This window comes from Mastomys coucha, unplaced genomic scaffold (assembly GCF_008632895.1).
Source record: "Mastomys coucha isolate ucsf_1 unplaced genomic scaffold, UCSF_Mcou_1 pScaffold14, whole genome shotgun sequence".
Lineage (NCBI taxonomy): Eukaryota > Metazoa > Chordata > Mammalia > Rodentia > Muridae > Mastomys > Mastomys coucha.
This window is the reverse complement of record NW_022196896.1, coordinates 123,329,968-123,348,274: the sequence shown is the minus strand read 5'-3', so window position 1 is coordinate 123,348,274 and position 18,307 is coordinate 123,329,968. Positions and strand designations below refer to the sequence as shown.

At 40.4% G+C, this 18,307-nt stretch overlaps 2 protein-coding genes across 14 annotated transcripts in view; one reads left to right on the top strand and one right to left on the bottom strand.

Moving 5' to 3' along the window:
- Ppip5k2 (diphosphoinositol pentakisphosphate kinase 2) overlaps positions 1-13,939 on the bottom strand; it is a 71,158-nt gene extending 57,219 nt beyond the window's left edge. For 10 of the 11 annotated variants that reach the window (XM_031368557.1, XM_031368555.1, XM_031368559.1 and 7 more), the window contains exons 1-4: positions 13,776-13,910; positions 5,154-5,546; positions 3,048-3,243; positions 797-887 (exon numbers count right to left, since the gene is read on the bottom strand). In XM_031368557.1, the coding sequence (XP_031224417.1) occupies positions 797-887; positions 3,048-3,243; positions 5,154-5,285 (419 nt within the window). In that variant the 5' untranslated portion in view covers positions 5,286-5,546; positions 13,776-13,910. Of the gene's footprint in view, positions 1-796; positions 888-3,047; positions 3,244-5,153; positions 5,547-13,775 lie in introns of all 11 variants that reach the window. The other variant, XM_031368554.1, reaches the window with a different exon arrangement.
- A 107-nt stretch (positions 13,940-14,046) lies between these two features.
- The window catches only part of Gin1 (gypsy retrotransposon integrase 1), an 18,321-nt gene continuing 14,060 nt past the window's right edge, over positions 14,047-18,307 (top strand). For all 3 annotated transcript variants that reach the window (XM_031368569.1, XM_031368567.1, XM_031368566.1), the window contains exon 1: positions 14,047-14,171. The gene's annotated coding sequence lies outside the window, so the exon portion shown is untranslated. The remainder of the gene's footprint in view (positions 14,172-18,307) is intronic.

Below are 18,307 nucleotides of genomic sequence, written 5' to 3'. Positions count from 1 at the left end.
ATCTAAAGATTTCAAATATCAAACTGCTCCTAACAAAATATTCACCAAAATGCATATATCTCTTGTAGCATTATCAAAAGACTACACTTTAAAACATGAATGTACGTGCATGAAGAAAAATAGTCAAGTAAGACTAATATCACAAAGGCAAAATATAGCCTAACTACTAAAATCCTTGCCATAAAATAATATTTAATATCATAGAAAAATGTTTATAAGATACTAAGAGGAAAATGATTTTACCCTCATGTGAAATTAGTATATATGTATTTCCATGTAAGTAATATAAGTAATGTCATGTTATAACACAAAGGTAGAATGCTCTTGGAAAACAGAACTTCATGTAGCTACTAAAACAAAATACCAATTAAATGAAGAAGACAAACACACACCCTTTCATAACTTCATTTACAACCTATGTTCAATGGACATTAAGATGTATAGTAACAAACTGCTGTAATGGTACACTTCACCATAGATAGCATCAGTGACAATGAATGAATTCTATGTGATCATTAGCCATACGACAAGAAACTGCAATTTCGATCGGTTTAGTAGGCTTTGACAATTAAGCAACTGTCGTCCAGTTCCTTGTCCCACTACTTAGGAGACTACCTGTGACTAAGTGAATGATTCCTCAATTCTCAAGGTTCTTCATTGGTAAAGTTTCCTAATAGATGTATTCTTTTAAGGATGCAATGACTGCACATGAGAACGCCTGATGCCATGTCAGCATACACTAATTAGGAAGGAAGATTTGATTTCTTTTTCCCTTAGTCCAGCCAACTTCACTCACCTATCTTGTATGAGATACTGCATATTCAAGTCATTGATAACAAATGGATTCCTGAGTTTTGCATAGGCAACTGCTTTGTCCAGTGGAAATCCTAAGAACACATATTATTATCATATTCTGTACAATCTCAAGATAAGCTGGTATCTATAAACTTATTAAAGTTATCAACTTGAATTATGCCACTTCTCCTAAAAAATAATTTTATTATGTATGTAACCACCTTCTATAAAGATATGAAATAATAAGTATGTACACTTTTATTTAACTTCTACTATTAAAATAACTTTTCTTGGGTATTATCATTGATATGGCACACCAAGTCACTGGCTATGACATGTTAGCCTGTATCTGACTATTTAAAGACACCTGATAGAAAAGTAAGATATTTTCATATATAAAGAGAAATCTACAAATAAGTAATGTTTCACAACACTAGATTTTTAAAAATCTTCTCAATACACAAGTCTCTCTTATTTGAAATTTTCATGTCTAAATATGAACTAGCTGACAGTTCCTTTAAAAATAGAAGCAAAAACAAAACTGGATTTATATACAATAAAATGTGCAAAAGATAAAAGATATGCTACTGCTGGGTCACCTTGGGATATGAAAACTAACCTACTAAAATTTCTAGACTACCAAAATGATTAATAATAATGAAAATGAGTCGAATGTAGATGCCATTACAATAGATTTGAAAAAGTATAAAAATTTCAGAGATTATACTTTACTCTCTTTATTACCACTAAATTCTCCAATGTACCAAAGCAGATAAAAGAAAACAAAAGCATGCTTAAATCCTGCCTCTGCTTAGCTCTATAAGATGAAGCCAACTTACCTATCTCTAAAGTCAAGCTAAGATTCTGGCATAATTAAGAGCTTTTCAATGTATATAAGATACTTAGAAAACTTGGCATATCTTTCAAAGAATACTACTTTTTATTGTCCTTAAGTGACAGTTCTCTCATCAATATCTCCTCTATGGAAGGCAAAAATCAATCAGCAGGACAGTGCATGATTTAATTATGAACATTAACGGCTTGTGAGGACATTACATTTCTGCAGCACTACAAGAAATTTTAGAAATGTTAAGTATTAAAATTCTAATCAAAAAACTATATTCAGTTAAAATGTACTCCTCAATTTCTTTTCGTTTTTTAATAATGCACTAAGCAGCAGCTGGATGCTATAATGCATTCTGCTCCTGCAAGGGCTTCAATGTCGTGACTTCAAGCTTCCCAGCAGGACTGAGCAAAGGAGGGCACCTGGCCCAGCCAGCCGGTCCCTGCGCTCACTTAAAGGAGGGCACCTGGCCCAGCCAGCCAGTCCCTGCGCTCATTTTGGTTTAGTCTCTTGCCAACAGATAACATGTAGAGGATATCCTAAAGCACAGTAGGGAGCTTTTAGGAGCTAACAGCTTTCCCAGAAAGAACCACGGAACAATAAGAGAAGAACACTTCCATGTGCAGAAAATTTAAAAATTTATCAAGTAAAACGCCTCAGCCAACCAAGATCAGACTACGTTTTCTGAAAAATGAAAATCAACTTTCATTACCAGCATTCAGAACTATTGGGAGCAGGGGCAGGGGGTATTAAAGGTAATGATTAACACAGAAACAAACTCTAAAAATCTCTAAAACTTATTAATGGGAAAAACAATTTAAAAATTTTCCAGAAATAGACAGCAATATTTTTTATTATTGTATTTTACTATAACATTAATACTTGAACTTAACTGCTCTTGCCGTTCAACTAAAAATGGCAAAGAAGCCCTAAATTTTTAATTGAAAGTTCTTCACAAATGAAGTATGCACACTTATATAAAGAATACCGGGTCACTTTCTATGTGGTAGAAATATAGGACTTAAAATATCTGATAACTGAAGCATTTATCGGCAGATATGTGCAAACAAAGGTCTATATGAACAGGGTTAATCACAACCTTACTTTAATAGTAAAGACTAGGAGTTATCCAAATGTTTGGTTATTAGTTAACTAAGTTATACATTTATATAATACACACTATGAAAAATACGGTGCGGGAAAATGTGATAAAATCTAAGAAAAACTAAATGTAAAGTTACATGTAACGATGACACTAAACTTGAAAAAAGATTAGAAGGAAATATATCAAAATGTTAACATCCCTTATCTGTGAGTTAACTTCATTTCTCATTTACCCAATACTCTACAAGTACGTATTATTTCTACAATCAGATAGAATAAGACACCCCTGTCCACCTTCCAATACCTTTAGAATGGAAAGAAATAAGACAATCACATAAAGGCCAGTTTTCCACGGGTTCATTCAGAATAACTTCCTCTTCAAAAACCACTACTGTGATGTATTTAAACAAGGAGATCCGCTCCAGAATTTCCTTCATGGGTTTGGATTTGGATTTCTTTGCCATGGAACATATTCCAACCACAATCTGCCTTTCTGGTGGCTAAAACAGAAAGAACACAGGATGACAGGTTGTCCTAATCAGCATTCTAAAATATCGCTGCCATAATTTCCTTTCAGAAGCGGACGAGGAATATGAATTAGTGACAATATTCACTACTGAAGTCAGCAAAATTCTACCATTTATAATATTTACAATTAAAATAAATTTTAATTAAAAAACCACCTTCAGGATATTGCTACTGTTTTCAATTGTTTAAAGTACAGATCAACATTCCTTCTTCCCTTGCTTCCAGCATTTACTTAACTTTCTCCAGGCAGAAAAAATACAAACGAGAGCAAAACTCTACCTATGCCAACTAAAAAGTCCAGTCAGAGTCAGAGAAAGAATTTCGTTGTCTACAATCAAGTGCATTTCCAACTACAAAGCTGCACAGTACTAAGTCTTCTTGTAGACTGACTGAAGTGAGACATTAGCTGGTCACAGATAGCTTTTTGATCTTAGAGAAAGGCTCGCTGCTAGAAGATGCCAATGAACTTTGACACTCCCTCCAACATTCATACTTGACATTCCTACTTAATGATCTTGTTAATCTTGTACTTGTAACGAAATCAACATTCGAACTTGAATACACACAGCACATCAACAGTAAGATACTGAGGACCTCTTGCTCACAAAAGTCCGTTATATTCGTTCTTGATTCTTGGCACTTCTTCTTGGCCTTTTCCTTCCAGAGCTTAAGAGTTCTATCAACCACATAAAGCTGCATCTAGTTCTTTTCTCTTCCATGACTTTATGTATTTCTTGTAACACTATTTAAAGCTGTTCAAAGGCGGTTCAAAAGACTTCCCCTTAAATGTAGCAATAAAAATTGGGGGATTAAATTGTTCTTTTCTTTTTACATTTAGAAAAATAATTCTACATTAACTCTTCTAACATGAAAACTGGAGTTCAAATGAGTACTGGTCTTGATTATAAATCAAATATAAACAGCAATCATCTTGGGGTCTCTATCTCCTCTTCCCTCATTGTCCATCTTAAAGCCCCCATCCAGTTTATTCCTCATCAAGACTCTTGAAAGGGCTCGCTATCACCTTCCTAATGAAGATTTCACAGGTCAACTCCACTCGTTATTTCTCACAGCTCTAACTACGCATGTCACAAGAATGTCCATGGAGGGCTTATTTCCTCCAGGATGATCAAGGTTCACCCACAGTTGCTTAGTGAGAATATCACTGCTACAGAAAATGTCTCCTGACAGGAGGCAGAAAGAGATAAGAGTGTGACTCCGCCTCGCCCTCAAAGGCAAGCCCCTAGCGACTTCTCCGTGAACGGTACCGCTCTCCTCTCGGACAAAAAGAAGTGTCTAATCGCTACTGAAGTCCGAGCTTACCACTCTTACCAAGAGTGACAGGTTTTTCTTTTAAAATGAGATTCTATTTTTAATTTGAAATTTAAGAAAAAAAGTCAGCATATAGTTTATATAGGTATTTCAAATCGGTTCCCAAAACAAAATAGTCTCTGCCTGAGGGCAAGGAGAATGAGGACTAAGAAACCCAGTGAGCAATAGAACAAGGAATTGATTGTAACAGATGTGCTCCATTTCTAAGATACTCCACGCACAAGTCACTGGGTACAGTGGTCTCTTACACACACATGCAGCCTTTGAGATAGTCTTGTGGAACTTCATAAACTTAGTTAAGTAGTTCCTTAGTATCTTACAGCAATGCTAAGCTGTCATTAAACTGAGTAAGGATCTTAGTGCTAGCTATCTTTATTACACTTTTTAATATCCTGTCTATTCATATTACTTAAACTTTTTCAATTTAAGACCTTAACAAATTTGCACATTAAAAAGTAGTCTTATTTAAAATCCCAGTATTAGTTTGTACTAGGAGTAACCAATGAACAGTCTGCACTGCTGGTTTACCATTAAAGAGAGAACAACTTACAGACTCATCTTCCTCCTCCTCGTCCTCATCAGCATGGTGGAAGAAGCGACGATAGTTTCCAGGATTGATTTCTGCATCTTCAGGCCCAACAAAGAATGTGGGAGGCTCACTCATTTTGAATTTTATAGACATAAAGTTTAAGAAATCTGTACTAAAGCTGCTTCAAATAAATGGCGTCAGAGGAGCACATCCTTGCTCTGCCAGCTGATATGCAGGTCTGCTGCAGTGTTCTCACCCAATCGCATGAAATGTGCTGACATTTAGTTGGCCAGTGCTCCTTTGTTCTCAGATATCACTGCTTCATTGTTGAACTCCCAGTTGCTGCTGCAGTTTAAAACACAAGGACAATGAGGCCGCTGCTTGCCCAGGCTGGAACAGTTTTCCTCCTTTTACCTAAAACGCAATGCAAGCAATTAATTTCAAGCATGTTCTTAAAAAATAGCCACCAAAAAATAATTTTAAATGCTATTAGACAATCAGGTCCAATAACTCAAAATTACAATATATTTTCCTTCATAAAATTAAGGATTGAAGATTATATTCCAGAAAAATAGAGCAAGTGGATAAGATGATACACCATAACAAATCCAAAAGGTTCCTGATGATGAGAAAATGATGGAAATTATAAAGCAAAGTTTTGTTAAAAATTCAAACCTTCAGTTTCTGAAAGGAGCAGATAGACAAAGACATATGAAACACAGCTCTTCTTCCACGTTAATTAGTAGATTGAAAACAAGACTTCAACTCTTCTCAAACTGAAGGCTTAAAACTATTTAGCAAATCTAGAACAATTGCTACAGCAAGCCTAGAAAAATTACTACAGCCTCCTAATATGCCTGTCAAGAAACTGTATGTGAGTCAATGACATGACCCATAAAAATCTGACTGAAAATCCACTAGTTAACTATCATGTGCTAATGACATAATCTCGCAGTATTCCTTACAAAGCTGTTTACATGTATTTGAACACTGGTGATATTAAAGTTAGTTACCTGCCAAGATGAAATTGTGCAAATACTTCATTTGATGACTGGTGATATTAAAAAATATTGAACAATATGCTAGAGAGATATACAAAGCACAATCCAAAATTTTTAATTCTAGAAGTCTGATTTAAAGTTTAACTGGTGGCTTTCAGTAAAATATAAAATACAACTGGTTTACTCAGTAAGCTTTGGTTTTAGGAAATTCTTATGAAAGATACAATCATTCAGTATTAAACCTAAAAAAAGAGATAAGTCCCTTATTAAAAATGCTTTTTGTTTTTATTTCTACATTATTTAATATTAAAAAGTGTTTCTTACTAAGAAAAAACCCAGAGCCTTCTGTAACTTCACAGCAGGTCTCAGCTCAGCTTTGCTGATACCAAAGGGATTCCTAACTACATCCTTGGGGGTCTGGGTGCTTATGGTCTTCCCATTAAACATATCCACATATTTTAGGAGCAGAACGAGCCTTAGTTTGGAGTCAACTACACCAATCTGTTAGTAACAACTAACAACTTACACTACTATTTCTGAATTCATCCATCCCCTTGCCTGTGTGCATGTGTGCGTGCGTGCGTGCGTGCGTGAGTGCGTGCGTGCGTGCGTGCGTGCGTGCGTGCGTGTGTGTGTGTGTGTGTGTGTGTGTGTGTGTGTATGTGTGTGAATGAGAGTATACCAACAGCCTGTAACTGTGAAGACTGAGGCAGCATAGTGCTGCACACAGAAACACTTAATAAACCTATATTTCTATCTGACCTGCTAGAAGTTAACCTTTCTACTAACATAACATGGAAATCTAGAAGAATAATGATGAAATAAATGTATTATTCAACAAATACTATTTACTTCTTATAGAATCCCTTCATTAAGGATAAACAACTACATCCCTAGCTTAAGTATTCTAACAGAAATGACTTCTTCTCTACCAACCTCGTTTTAGAGGCAGTGCAGTAGGGCTATTGTTTTGCTGTTATTGTTGTTGGTTTCTGGTGTTTTTGTTTTTTTTTTCCATTTAAATATTCTTTGTGCAATGCCTAGACTACATAACTGTAAATGTTTGAAAACAAAGTCAAGAATACAATGACCAGTGGCAAAAATATGATTGTTATTGCTATCTACAAAATACTAGTTTGCAAGGCTGGAGAGATGGCTCAGTCATCAATAGCACTGGGTGCGCTTCCAGAGGTCCTGAGTTCAATTCCCAGCACCTACATGGCAGATCACAACTGGAGTCCCATGGGATCCGATGACCTCTCCTGGTGACATGTAGACCGGTCTATGTTAAACACATAAGTAAAACTTAAAAGCAAACAACCAAACAACTTACTGGTTTGTATTTCATACTACTCTTTCAATGAACAGTCGACATTGGGACCAGAAATCATCTTGGACAATAGAAGGTGAAGGTATGTACACCACCTTGAGTTTCACCCCAAATAATACGAGTTCATAACTGATCTGCCTCCCCCACCCGCAAGGCACACATGACTTATGAATGCTGACCAGAGGACAAGAGTACATGCCGTCCACACAACTGTAAGCTTATACCCTAGAAGTGGGTCTTCTGTACTCACTGGAGAAAGACAGGAATAGGGGAGCCAACAAGGAAGCACGCGTGAGGAAGTCTTCTCTAATCCCATGACACTGGATCAAAGCCAGAGGGTGATGCGTTGAGATCATTTGGGGACAGAACATGAAATTATGAAGCACAAGTATATTTGGTATATTTCAAAGACTAGCCAAGAAGATGGAGTAGAGCAGGCAAGCAATGGAAAGTGGAGAAAAAGATGTTAGATATATAATGAAGGTGAATTCAGAAGGCTGAGGGTAAAATCTTTTTCTGAACTGCACCTGAGAAAGCAGGTTAGACAGTGAAGAATTTTGTTTGAACGGTGAGCAGAACAATTATCCCCCAATAGAATAGAAGGTTGGATAGGGCTTTCATTTATTTTTCTGTAATTCTATTTCAATATATGAGAGAGGAAAAACCAGAGATTTAAAAGCTGAACCAACTAGTGCTTAGAAATATGAACTCAGGAGTCAAAAATACCAATGTTAGATTCTCATCCTTTAAAATTGAACTCTTGGACCCTCAATTTCTTTCTATGTAAACTATACCTGTCATACCCTATGTAAGAGCTAAATATACATTCATACATTAGAGGTACCTGTGCTCTAAAATCTGGACATACTCCACATCAACCACTATGTCTGAGTAGGACTCAGGCATTTAAGGTTTCTCAAGCAGTCCCAACTGCAGCCATGAAAGAGAAAACACAACTGAAGGGGCGGAAAGAACAACACTAGAGGCAGCAGGAAGCAAAACACATACTCACCATTTTCATGACTGCACTGTTGACAGTCAGAAAATCAGACTATCTCCTTGTCTAAGTTAGGGTTTTACTGCAGTCAATAGATGCTATGACCAAGGCAACTCTTCTAAGGACAACATTTAATTGGGGCTAGCTTACAGGTTCAGAGTTTCAGTCCATTATCATCAAGGCAGGAGCATGGCAGAATCCAGGCAGGTTATGGTGCAGGAGGAGTTGAGAGTTCTACATCTTCATCTGAAGGCTGCTAGCAGAACACTGGCTTTCAAGCGGCTAGGGTGAGGATCTCAAAGCTCACAGCCACAGTGACACACCTACTCCAACAGAGCTACACCTTCTAATAGTGCCACTCCCTGGGCCCAGCATATATAAACCATCACATTCCACTCCCTGGTCTCCATAGGCTTGTCCAAACATGAGTCAATGGAGGCCATGAGTTAACATAGTACAATAAAAAAACACATTTAGAACAACTTCTAAAGTCTCCACAGTCTATAGCAGTCTCAACAAGGGTAAAAGTCAGAGTCTCTTCTTCTGAGAGTCATCCAATCACTTATCTGTAATCCTCAAAGCCAGACAGGAAACCAGCTGGGCACACTCCAAACTCTGCATCTCTTGGCTGACGTCAAAGCAGTCTTCAGATAGTCAACTCCTTTTCATCTTTGTTGACTGCAACACACTTCTTTCTCCTGTCAGCAGCTTTCCTCAGCAGATAGCCATCTGGCATCTGGAACATCTTGGGGTCTCCAAGGCAATTTCAATGTCACAGCTTCTTGTTTCAATGTCTGGGATCCACACATGATCTTCTGGGTTCCTCCCAAAGGCTGGAATCACTTCTTCAGCTCTGCCCTCTGTGGCACTCTGAGCTCAGGTTGATCGACTCCACTGCTGCGCTGTTCTTGGTGATCATCCCATGGTAATGGCATCTCCAATACACTGGGGTCTTCTGCTGCAACTAGGCTTCACCAATTGCCTCTCATAGGCTCTCTTCATGGTGCCAAGTCTCAACTCCTTTTCATGACCCCTTCAGTCCTGGGCCATCAACTGCAACTGGGGCTTGCACCTTCACCAGTGGCCTCCCATGGCCTCTCACTGTGCTGAGCCTCAGCTGCTCTTCATGACCCCTTCATGCCTTCAAATCCAGTACCACCTGGGTGACTCTTAAACATTACTAAGTACAGCTGCAGCACCAGGTATAACCTTGGCTATCTCTGGAACACAGCATCTTTGTGCTCTCAGAAAACACCTCCCAGAAGATTTCACCTCAGTGATGCTGGTTTCTTCTTAATCACCACTAATTTCTTAGCTCCAGCTAATCAGCATCAATTGTCCCAGCTGTTTACAGAAGCTGGAACATGGCCCCTAGTTCTACTACATTATCACTAGCTTCCTCTTCTCCAACTCCTTCACTGCCTAAATGTGGCTGTCCTGGATCTTTGGATGTAGATTGACCTTGAACTCAGAGATCTGCACACCTGTCTCCTGGGATTAAAGGTCTGCACCACCATGCCTGGATCTAAATTTAGCTGGGTAGGATCTTGCCCCAAAGTCCCACTCCCTTAATTTGTTATCTCCTTGAACATGGGACTCCGTTCCATTTCATTTCCTGGTGCCCCTTTAATACTTGAACCATATATTTTATATTTTTCCTTTCTAAGCTTGCTACACTTGTTTAAAATCCTCTTCTAGAGGTGTAACCAAAGAACAAAGTCTATGATGGGCATTTCTGAGACTTTCTGTCAATGCAATTAGTCTGAGTATCTTCACCTTAGCCTCAGGCAGACTATTCAGACAGGGGAAGTGTGTGTGTGTGTGTGTGTGTGTGTGTGCGCGCGCGCGCGCCTCCCAAGTGCTGGGATTAAAGGCGTGGGCCACCACTGCCTGGCCAATACACTTTTGATAGATGTCTTAAATGTGAAAAAAAAAAGTTAGGAAGCAATAACTACTTTGCAAATGAATGGTCTCCCAATCATTTTAGGATTATTTATATATATTTGAAGTACATATATAAATGTCTATAATTTCAAAAGTACTGAACAGGTGAGGTTCAAGTCTTTCAGTAATCTAAACTACATTAATTGACCAGTTATCACATGATTAATAAAAACTGTACAAAGCCAGGTCTGTTTAAACCTAAGGTCACAAATACAAGCAACAACACAAAAATAAAAACAACCACCACCAACAAAACAGAACTTCATTGTTCTTTCTCACATCGTAAATGTTCAATAAATTCTAAGAAAATATGGAGTATTTTTCCCCCTCTCATGTGGGATATGGTTTCTCACAAAATGAAATTTAAGGCAAATCTGAGAAGATCTAAAACATTCTCAATGATTATTTCACTTGAAATCCTACAACTTCTACTGACTATGGCCATAGTATCGCACAATACTCAACAATTTGATCAATGGTCAGTCACAAGCTCCAAAGTGATATTAAATGCCTAATCCATAATTGATGGATTATTCAAATATCAGAATTGAACCTTTCTTCAGTTTTAAGATTACCTTTGTAGCAATGGTCCTCAAATAGACTGGTTGCGTCATAATAATAAACATATTACTGGCCTATCACAAGAAGCTTTGATCAGGAATTCTTAAGTAGAGAATGCATATTTTAATGAACAGACAGGCAGCTAGGTTTGAGATGTGTGCAAAAAATATAAAGGACTTAACACTAGTTAAAAATTGAAATGTGTACACCTATCAGAACCGCCTGGCGGACTGGAGCTGGTAAACTGTAAAGTCCAATATTCTGCCTTCCCAAAACTCCAAGGTGATGCTGACATTGCTTGGAATGTCACTTTAAGAACCGCTCCACTCTTGCAAAATTAACTTTAACTCTTGCTCCCCTCCCCAAAATTATTGAACAGCTCTTGGCAGCAGTCGGAACGAGGTTATACATCACATACAGTTTTGAAGATTAAATGAGAACGAAGGTGGCCAGAACAGCTACGGTGCAGGAAGGACTTTGTAAACATTGGCTGTTTCTATAACTGGCTAACTATGGTTGTAAGTAAAATTTTTCTGACTTTAATTGGCAAAAAACAAACATGAGCAACTCAGTTTAGATGTACCTTCTGGCGAAGGCTGCCTGCTCAGATCCTCTTCTGAGGGTCTCTGTGGAGCCCTTTTTACAAGGCTCCAGTCTCCCTTGGCTGCTCCAGACTGGGCGACCTACTGCCCTGGACAAACAGACCTCTCTTGTATGTTTACTCATTCTGACTAGAGCTGCCTTTGCCTTAAGTTAGCACCCCGAGTAAGCCGCCAATCCTGTACAGCATTTAGAGCTCCCTTACCAGTGTCCCCGAGCTATATTCCCATAGGTTCCACTAAAGTCCACAAGTCCAGCCATGGAATTAGTAGATTTCCACTCCAAAAAAAAGAAAAGAAAAGAAAAGAAAGAAAGAAAAGAGAAAAAAAAGAAAAGGAAAAGGAAACAACTGCTGTTCAACCAGAATACAAATACATAACTGGGTTTTCTGAGATCCCAAAGCATTTTCCAGTGGAAACAGTATTATAAATGATAGCTAAATTCCAAGGGACAAGGAAGAAGTTACATAAAAATAGGAAAGGCAAGCTACAATAGTTTTTTGATTATATAAACCAAGAGAGTTCCAAGTTCCATACAACTTTGGCAATGATTGACCCCCCTCCCTCTTCAAAAGGTATACCTCTTTCTGCTGAGTCAGCTCTTCTGCCTGGAATTTACCTTTCAGCTGAGTCAGCTCTTTGTTTGGAATTTACAGCCATTTTAGAGGAAGTTCCTATTCTTGAAATAAACTGGAAGACTTCAACGAATGCTTCCCAGACTGTTCTCATGCATCCACCAAACCCCAAACACATTTCCTAACCTTCCTGTCTCCTTGTGCTCCATAAGCGCCTTTCCGAATGATCTGCTTCTGTGACTCCTCAGGGTTTTATTTTGTTTCTAATTATCCAACATTTCAAATTGTCAGAAAGACTGAATGAACCACTCTTATGCGTACTATCTGATTCAATATTCTAGCAACTGTTCAATTTAATACCCTTATAACTACTTAAAACTGAGATAGCAAGCTTTGTACAATCATGAGCCTTCTTTCTACTTATCAGTTTTACCACTTGCCTTTTCAAAAATAGCCTATGCTGCAGAAAATACATTCGGCGGTCTGAAATATTTAATTCTACATCACATACAGAAGTTGCACAGAGATAACGCCTGTCATTTGTTACACACAAACACAAGCACACTCATAACCTCTGATGCTAGTGAAGAAACTGGAAGAAAAAGAACAACGGGGACAATGGAATACAGATGTTGGATTCAGATCTAGTTTCTAGTAAACACTCAAAGGTTTTCCCGGGGCAAAATATAACCAAGGTAAGTTCCACGACCTCACTAACTTTCCATTTTCGGGCTTAAAAATAGAATCTAACAACCTTCACGAGACTCTTGAAAGGATGAATGACAATATATGTGCAAAGCATGTGGCACAGTTGCACCCTAATAGCAGCTATCGTTATATTATTGCTCTAAAACCACAGACTTCAGTTTAAAAAAAAAAAAAAAACAACCAAAAACTGTAATAGCGAAACAAAATGCAGCCCGGGTATACGCTAGGACGCTAATGCATAAGCCAGCCATGCTTCCTACTTCTACAGCTAGGTCTTCCAGGTCTTCCAGGACGCAGAAAGCAAAACGACCATTATCACAAAACTCCAAGAATGTAACTCTCAGGAAGTTGTCCAGAACCTCGGGGATGAGATCCAAAGGTCACTACCTACGTGGGAGGACGCAACGCTGTCTAACCGATAAAGGCGCGGGGTGCGGCATTGACCTGCAACCTCGTATCTCACCGTGCACAGCTGCTGCACACACACACACACACACAGTGCTTTTGTTCTTTGGAAGTGGGTGTGGAAAGCCAAGAGAAGCAGAGCGAAGACTAAGGGAACGAAAAACAGACATCTCTCCCCGACCGAAGAACCCAAACCACGCTGCACACCTCGGTGAAAGGAGAACCAAACACAAGGAGAACTTGGGTAGGCTCCCTACTAGCTGGACTGCAATTTCGGGCTTTTCAAACTCTAGGAATGAAAAAAGAGGAAGCGACGCGGGGAAGCGGAGGAGAAATCGAGCCCGAGAAGGACCCTCGGGTTGTACTGTCACTCGTCCGAGAGCACGCTGCCGTTCGCGACTGTCCCCGGCTCTTGCAAGAGCACGTGTCGAGGGTCGGCCGAGCGGAGCGGAGACAAAGCAAAACACCTGGAGGCGGCGGTGAGCCTCTGGCTCCGGCAGATGTCCGAGCTCCCGGTCCTCACCTGCCACGGCTGCGGCCATCAAGCGATCTGTGGGAGATGCTCGAGCCCATCCAGGTCTCGGTTCCTCCCCTTTAATTGCGGGGGGTAGGATGTCCGTGCCGGGGCTGCTCTCGGAGGCGTGGACCCGAACCTTCCCTCTCCAGCAGCAGCGGAACGGCTGGCACGGGTCCGCCTCAGGAGCCTCGGACACGCCTCTTCCCTGCCCGCCCTCCGCGGGTCTCACACGGAAACTGCACCGGCCGGAACAGTTTCCGGCGGACCAACGACCGGCGGGAGCCTTCCTGTTTCCACGGCGCCCACCAGAACGCCGATCCCCCGGCAGTTCCGCTTCCGGTAGCACCAGATAAATCGCGAGAGGAGAATTAAAACCTGCCGTTTGCATTTAGGACCACTTCGGTGAGTGGTCGTTCTAGCGTGTCCTGTCATATCTATTTTTATTTATTTCCCCCCCCTCTCTCTCTCTTTTTTTTTTAATTGAGACGTAGCCTTCCTGTAACTTTAAAACGTTCCCCCTCGACTGCTCGAAGGACGGGGTCGACTGGTGGAGGTTTCGCGCAGGCGCCGTTGGGGCGGGAGGGCCTTGGACTTCACAGCGCCGCGGATGGTGGCGGCTGCAAAGAGGCGAGAGGACTGTCGGGCTCAGGCAGGTGGCGACTCGCTGTAATTGAGCTGTCAACGGTCCTTTTCCTGCTTATGCAAGGATTAGCTGGACCTAACCCTCAGGGGTCAGTTAACGAGGTGTCAGAAGCCTTGCGGAGCGCTCCCTCGCCGCCGGCGGCGAATGCTACACGGCTTTCAAAACAAGCGTGGCGCTTGTCCGAAGCTGGAGGAGTGTCATCCTGCACCGTAGTCACCATTGAGTGTGAAAACGTACATCAGTGTCAAGGAACGAGCTCAAGGGGGGACTCGTAAAGCTCTAAAGGGAAAATACACTTTAAAAAAAAATCTCCCTCAATTCTCCCTTCGAGGACAATTCGAACCTCGGTAGAGAATTTTCCAAATGGACACGAATTTGTCCTGTGCGGCTTTATTTGTATGCATGTGGAATTAAAGGGAAAGAGGCAGGGTATGGTCTGGAGTCTTACCGCCTCAGTCTGGTCCCAGCCTTGTCCCAGTTAATAAATAATTGTACGGGTTCAGTTTTCAGAGATTAGAGCAGAATAATTCAGAAGTCGGAACCCTAATCCCACATTACTGTGTTTATTAAAATATTACAACTTTTGTGTTTTGAAGTTGGAATACAAACTTACTGTAACCTTTCATTGGCTTTAATGGTAGCTTCATGCTAAGAAAAAAATCCTTATTTAAAAGAATAGTTAATCGTTTTAATTTTATTGGATACACAAGACAAAATTATAGAAGTTAAGCAATAAGAATCGGTAAAACTATTTGTTGTTTTTAACGTTGTACGAGGAACAATGTAAAAACAGAACAACTGTAAAAACCTAATCAGATATCCGGATGAAATTTCAACGCTTTTAGGGGAATGTGTGTGCCCCACTGCCTCACCCAAGCTGACTGGCTTCCCTGTCATGGGACACTGGGCTGTCCAACTGTGACCCAGAATAAACCATTCTCCCGAGGTGCCTTTCCCGGTCATTTTAGAGTAACAGTGACACAGTAGCTAATGTGGGCACCTCACACAATTGAGAAGCTTCTGTACAGTGAAGGAAACAGTTGAGTGGAAAGATAGCCTGCACAATAGGGAAAAACCATTGCCAACGGGTAGAGGATTGCCGTCTGGAATATGCAGAGAAATCAAAATACTAAGGAAAAAATAAAGAGTCCTGTTTTATAAATGGGTAAAGTACTGAGCAAAATATCTCAAAAGAGAAATACAAGTAACCAAAACTATGTTTTAAAACTGTTGAACATCTTTATCCACTAGGTAAATGCAGATTAAAACAAATTTGAAATTCCATCTTAGACCATTGAGGTCACCATCCTTAAAAGGTCAAATGACAACAAAAGCAGGCAAAGGTGGGAGAAAGGGAGCTCTTACTCACTTCTGGTAGGGTGTGAACCGGTGGGTGTGAACCAGTAGGGTGTGAACAGGTGTGGTACTACATGGAAGTTACTTGGGGCCTCTTACAAACTAAAACTAGACCTTCCACCGTGACCCAATTCTGTGCTGGGCAGTCCCAGGGTATCCGAATGTTTTCTGAGAGACATTTACATATCTTTACTCTCTGCTGTTCTATTCACGTTTGCAAGCAAATCGAGTCAGTGCAGATGTCCATCATAGAATGTGTGGGTAATAAAAGTGTAGAACACACATTAATTGGGCTTTAATCAGCCGTAGAGAGAACTGGAATTATGAAAATTTCAAAAGCAAACAAAATGGCACTGGAAAATAAGAAAATACTGTCCTAAGTAAGTTAGCTCAGGCTGAAAAAGACACATATTACAAGTTCTCCCGTGTTCAGATGTATTCTTCTTAGCTCTGATCTTAAGACATAAATGTATTAATTTAGGGATGATTATGTATAGGGGCCAGGAAAGGAAAAAAGCATCCATGACCGGGGGCGGGGGGCAGGGGGGGAGGAGGTTCTGAGGGAGTTAATGGAGCCCAGTTGAATCCGTGATATGATCATGGAAAAGAGAATGTAGAGTGCAAAGGTGTAAGCGGAAAGGGGGAGTGGAGAGAGGAGTGAGTGAGCAGTGGGGGCCAAGAGGAACTAAGTGTGAATGAGAATTCCATACAGAATCCTACTACTTTGTAAGCTACTATAATATAATGTTTGAGATTGTAATAAAGTACTTATCCAATAGGTAGTTCTTCAGTGACAGGGTCTTAACCAGAGGATGAGAAGATAAAGAAGATAGTAAAGCCCGGATCAGGGATCTTGCCAAAGCTGGTGGCTTATGCCAAGCAAGTTTATTAAGAAGTACAGCATCTTAAAAAGAACTCTGGGGGAGAAATAGGACACATCAGTGGAAGGCACTATGTTGTTAATCAAGTAATGGTGTAGAAAGGGAACACCGAGTATCTCAGGAGCACCACAGACTGAGTACACAGCCGCCTTGGCACTCCTATCCATAGCTCCATTCAGTGGCAAGAGCCGGCTTTTCCAGACCTAAAGCTACAGCTCCAAGGCCCTGGCCCCAAGCATACTCCAGGTTTTAGAGAGGAACTGTGTTCCTCCCCACATCAGGGCCTCAGGGAAAAGCTCCCGAGGCCTGGCTCAGACTACTACTGGCTCTGCCAAGCACCATTCGATGGTCATTTCTCTATCAACCACCCATAGCTGCAGTTCCTAGACATACCCATTCTAATTTCTGTCAATATGAATTTGACAACTTTTGCCTTCTTAAAAAAAATTAACTTAGCATAATATCCTCAAGATATATCCATGTTCCTACATGTGTTAGAATTAGCTCTTTTTAAAAGGCCGAATAATATTTCATTATGTGTACATGCCATATTTTTTATATTTATTTGTCATTAGACACTTAGGTCCTGTCTAGTTTTTAACTAGTATGAATCAAGCCTCTTGAGCTTAGTCTTCAAAATAATCTCTAACTCCACTATCATGTAAACTTCACAAGGGTCAGGAGGATATCTATTTTGTTGGTTATCATTGTATCACTTCAATTTTGTGTCTGGCATGCGCTAGATAATCGTGTATGTCTGTGTTGGGGGTAGTCTCTCTGTCTTTCTGTCTGTGTATGGGTATACTGTGCATGTGTGCAGTTGGGATTCAAAACCAGGGCTTCATCCATCTTAGCCAAGTACCATCCCACTCAGGTGCTACATGCCCTGTCATGGTTCATCCTTTTAGAGATGCTTGAGAAACCACATTTGCCATTTGCTTCAAGTATAGCCATCTACTATAAAATGAGGGATAGCTCCAGTTGAAAGCAGGGTATTTATGGTATGGCAATGCGTGCCTCTATTTCTAGGACTTAGGACTAAGGAAGAAAGATGACAAGTCTTGGGGCAAGCCTGAGCTTCATCAAAACCCTGTCTCTAAAAAAAAGAAAGGTAAACTAATAATGATGCCTTATAGCTAAATTGACCTGTGTAGGTTCTGATGCAGAACCTGTACAGAGGTGTATGTGGTGGCATCCAGTTTGATGGAGACAGTTGCACAGTTGAAGCTCCCTCTTCCCTGGTGTGTCAAGGTGACAACCAAGATTAGCCATCACAATCCTTAGGTATTTTAATGAGCAATAGGCATCCACATTATTTTTAGAATTTTGAAATTGGTATCAGGGTTCCAGCAGGAAGCAGAGAAAACATTCTTGGGATTTTGAAGAAACTAGCAATGCTCCTATTTTGACTGGCATAGAAAGAGCATGAGAGCATGTGAGCCAAGAATTAGCACAAAGGAAAATTCTCTGACCTGTTCTGTATTCCAATTCTCCTTGCTGTTGACTTATGCTGGACAGTTCCTACTGGAAAACTACAAATAAGAGCTGGCAGGGTCAGTCTCCTAGAGCATGGCGGCCAGGAGAGAAGGACCAGAAGGCAGTGTGGATGGTTGATGGCCAGCCGCATGACCACCATAGTGTCATTCCAGAAGGCAGTG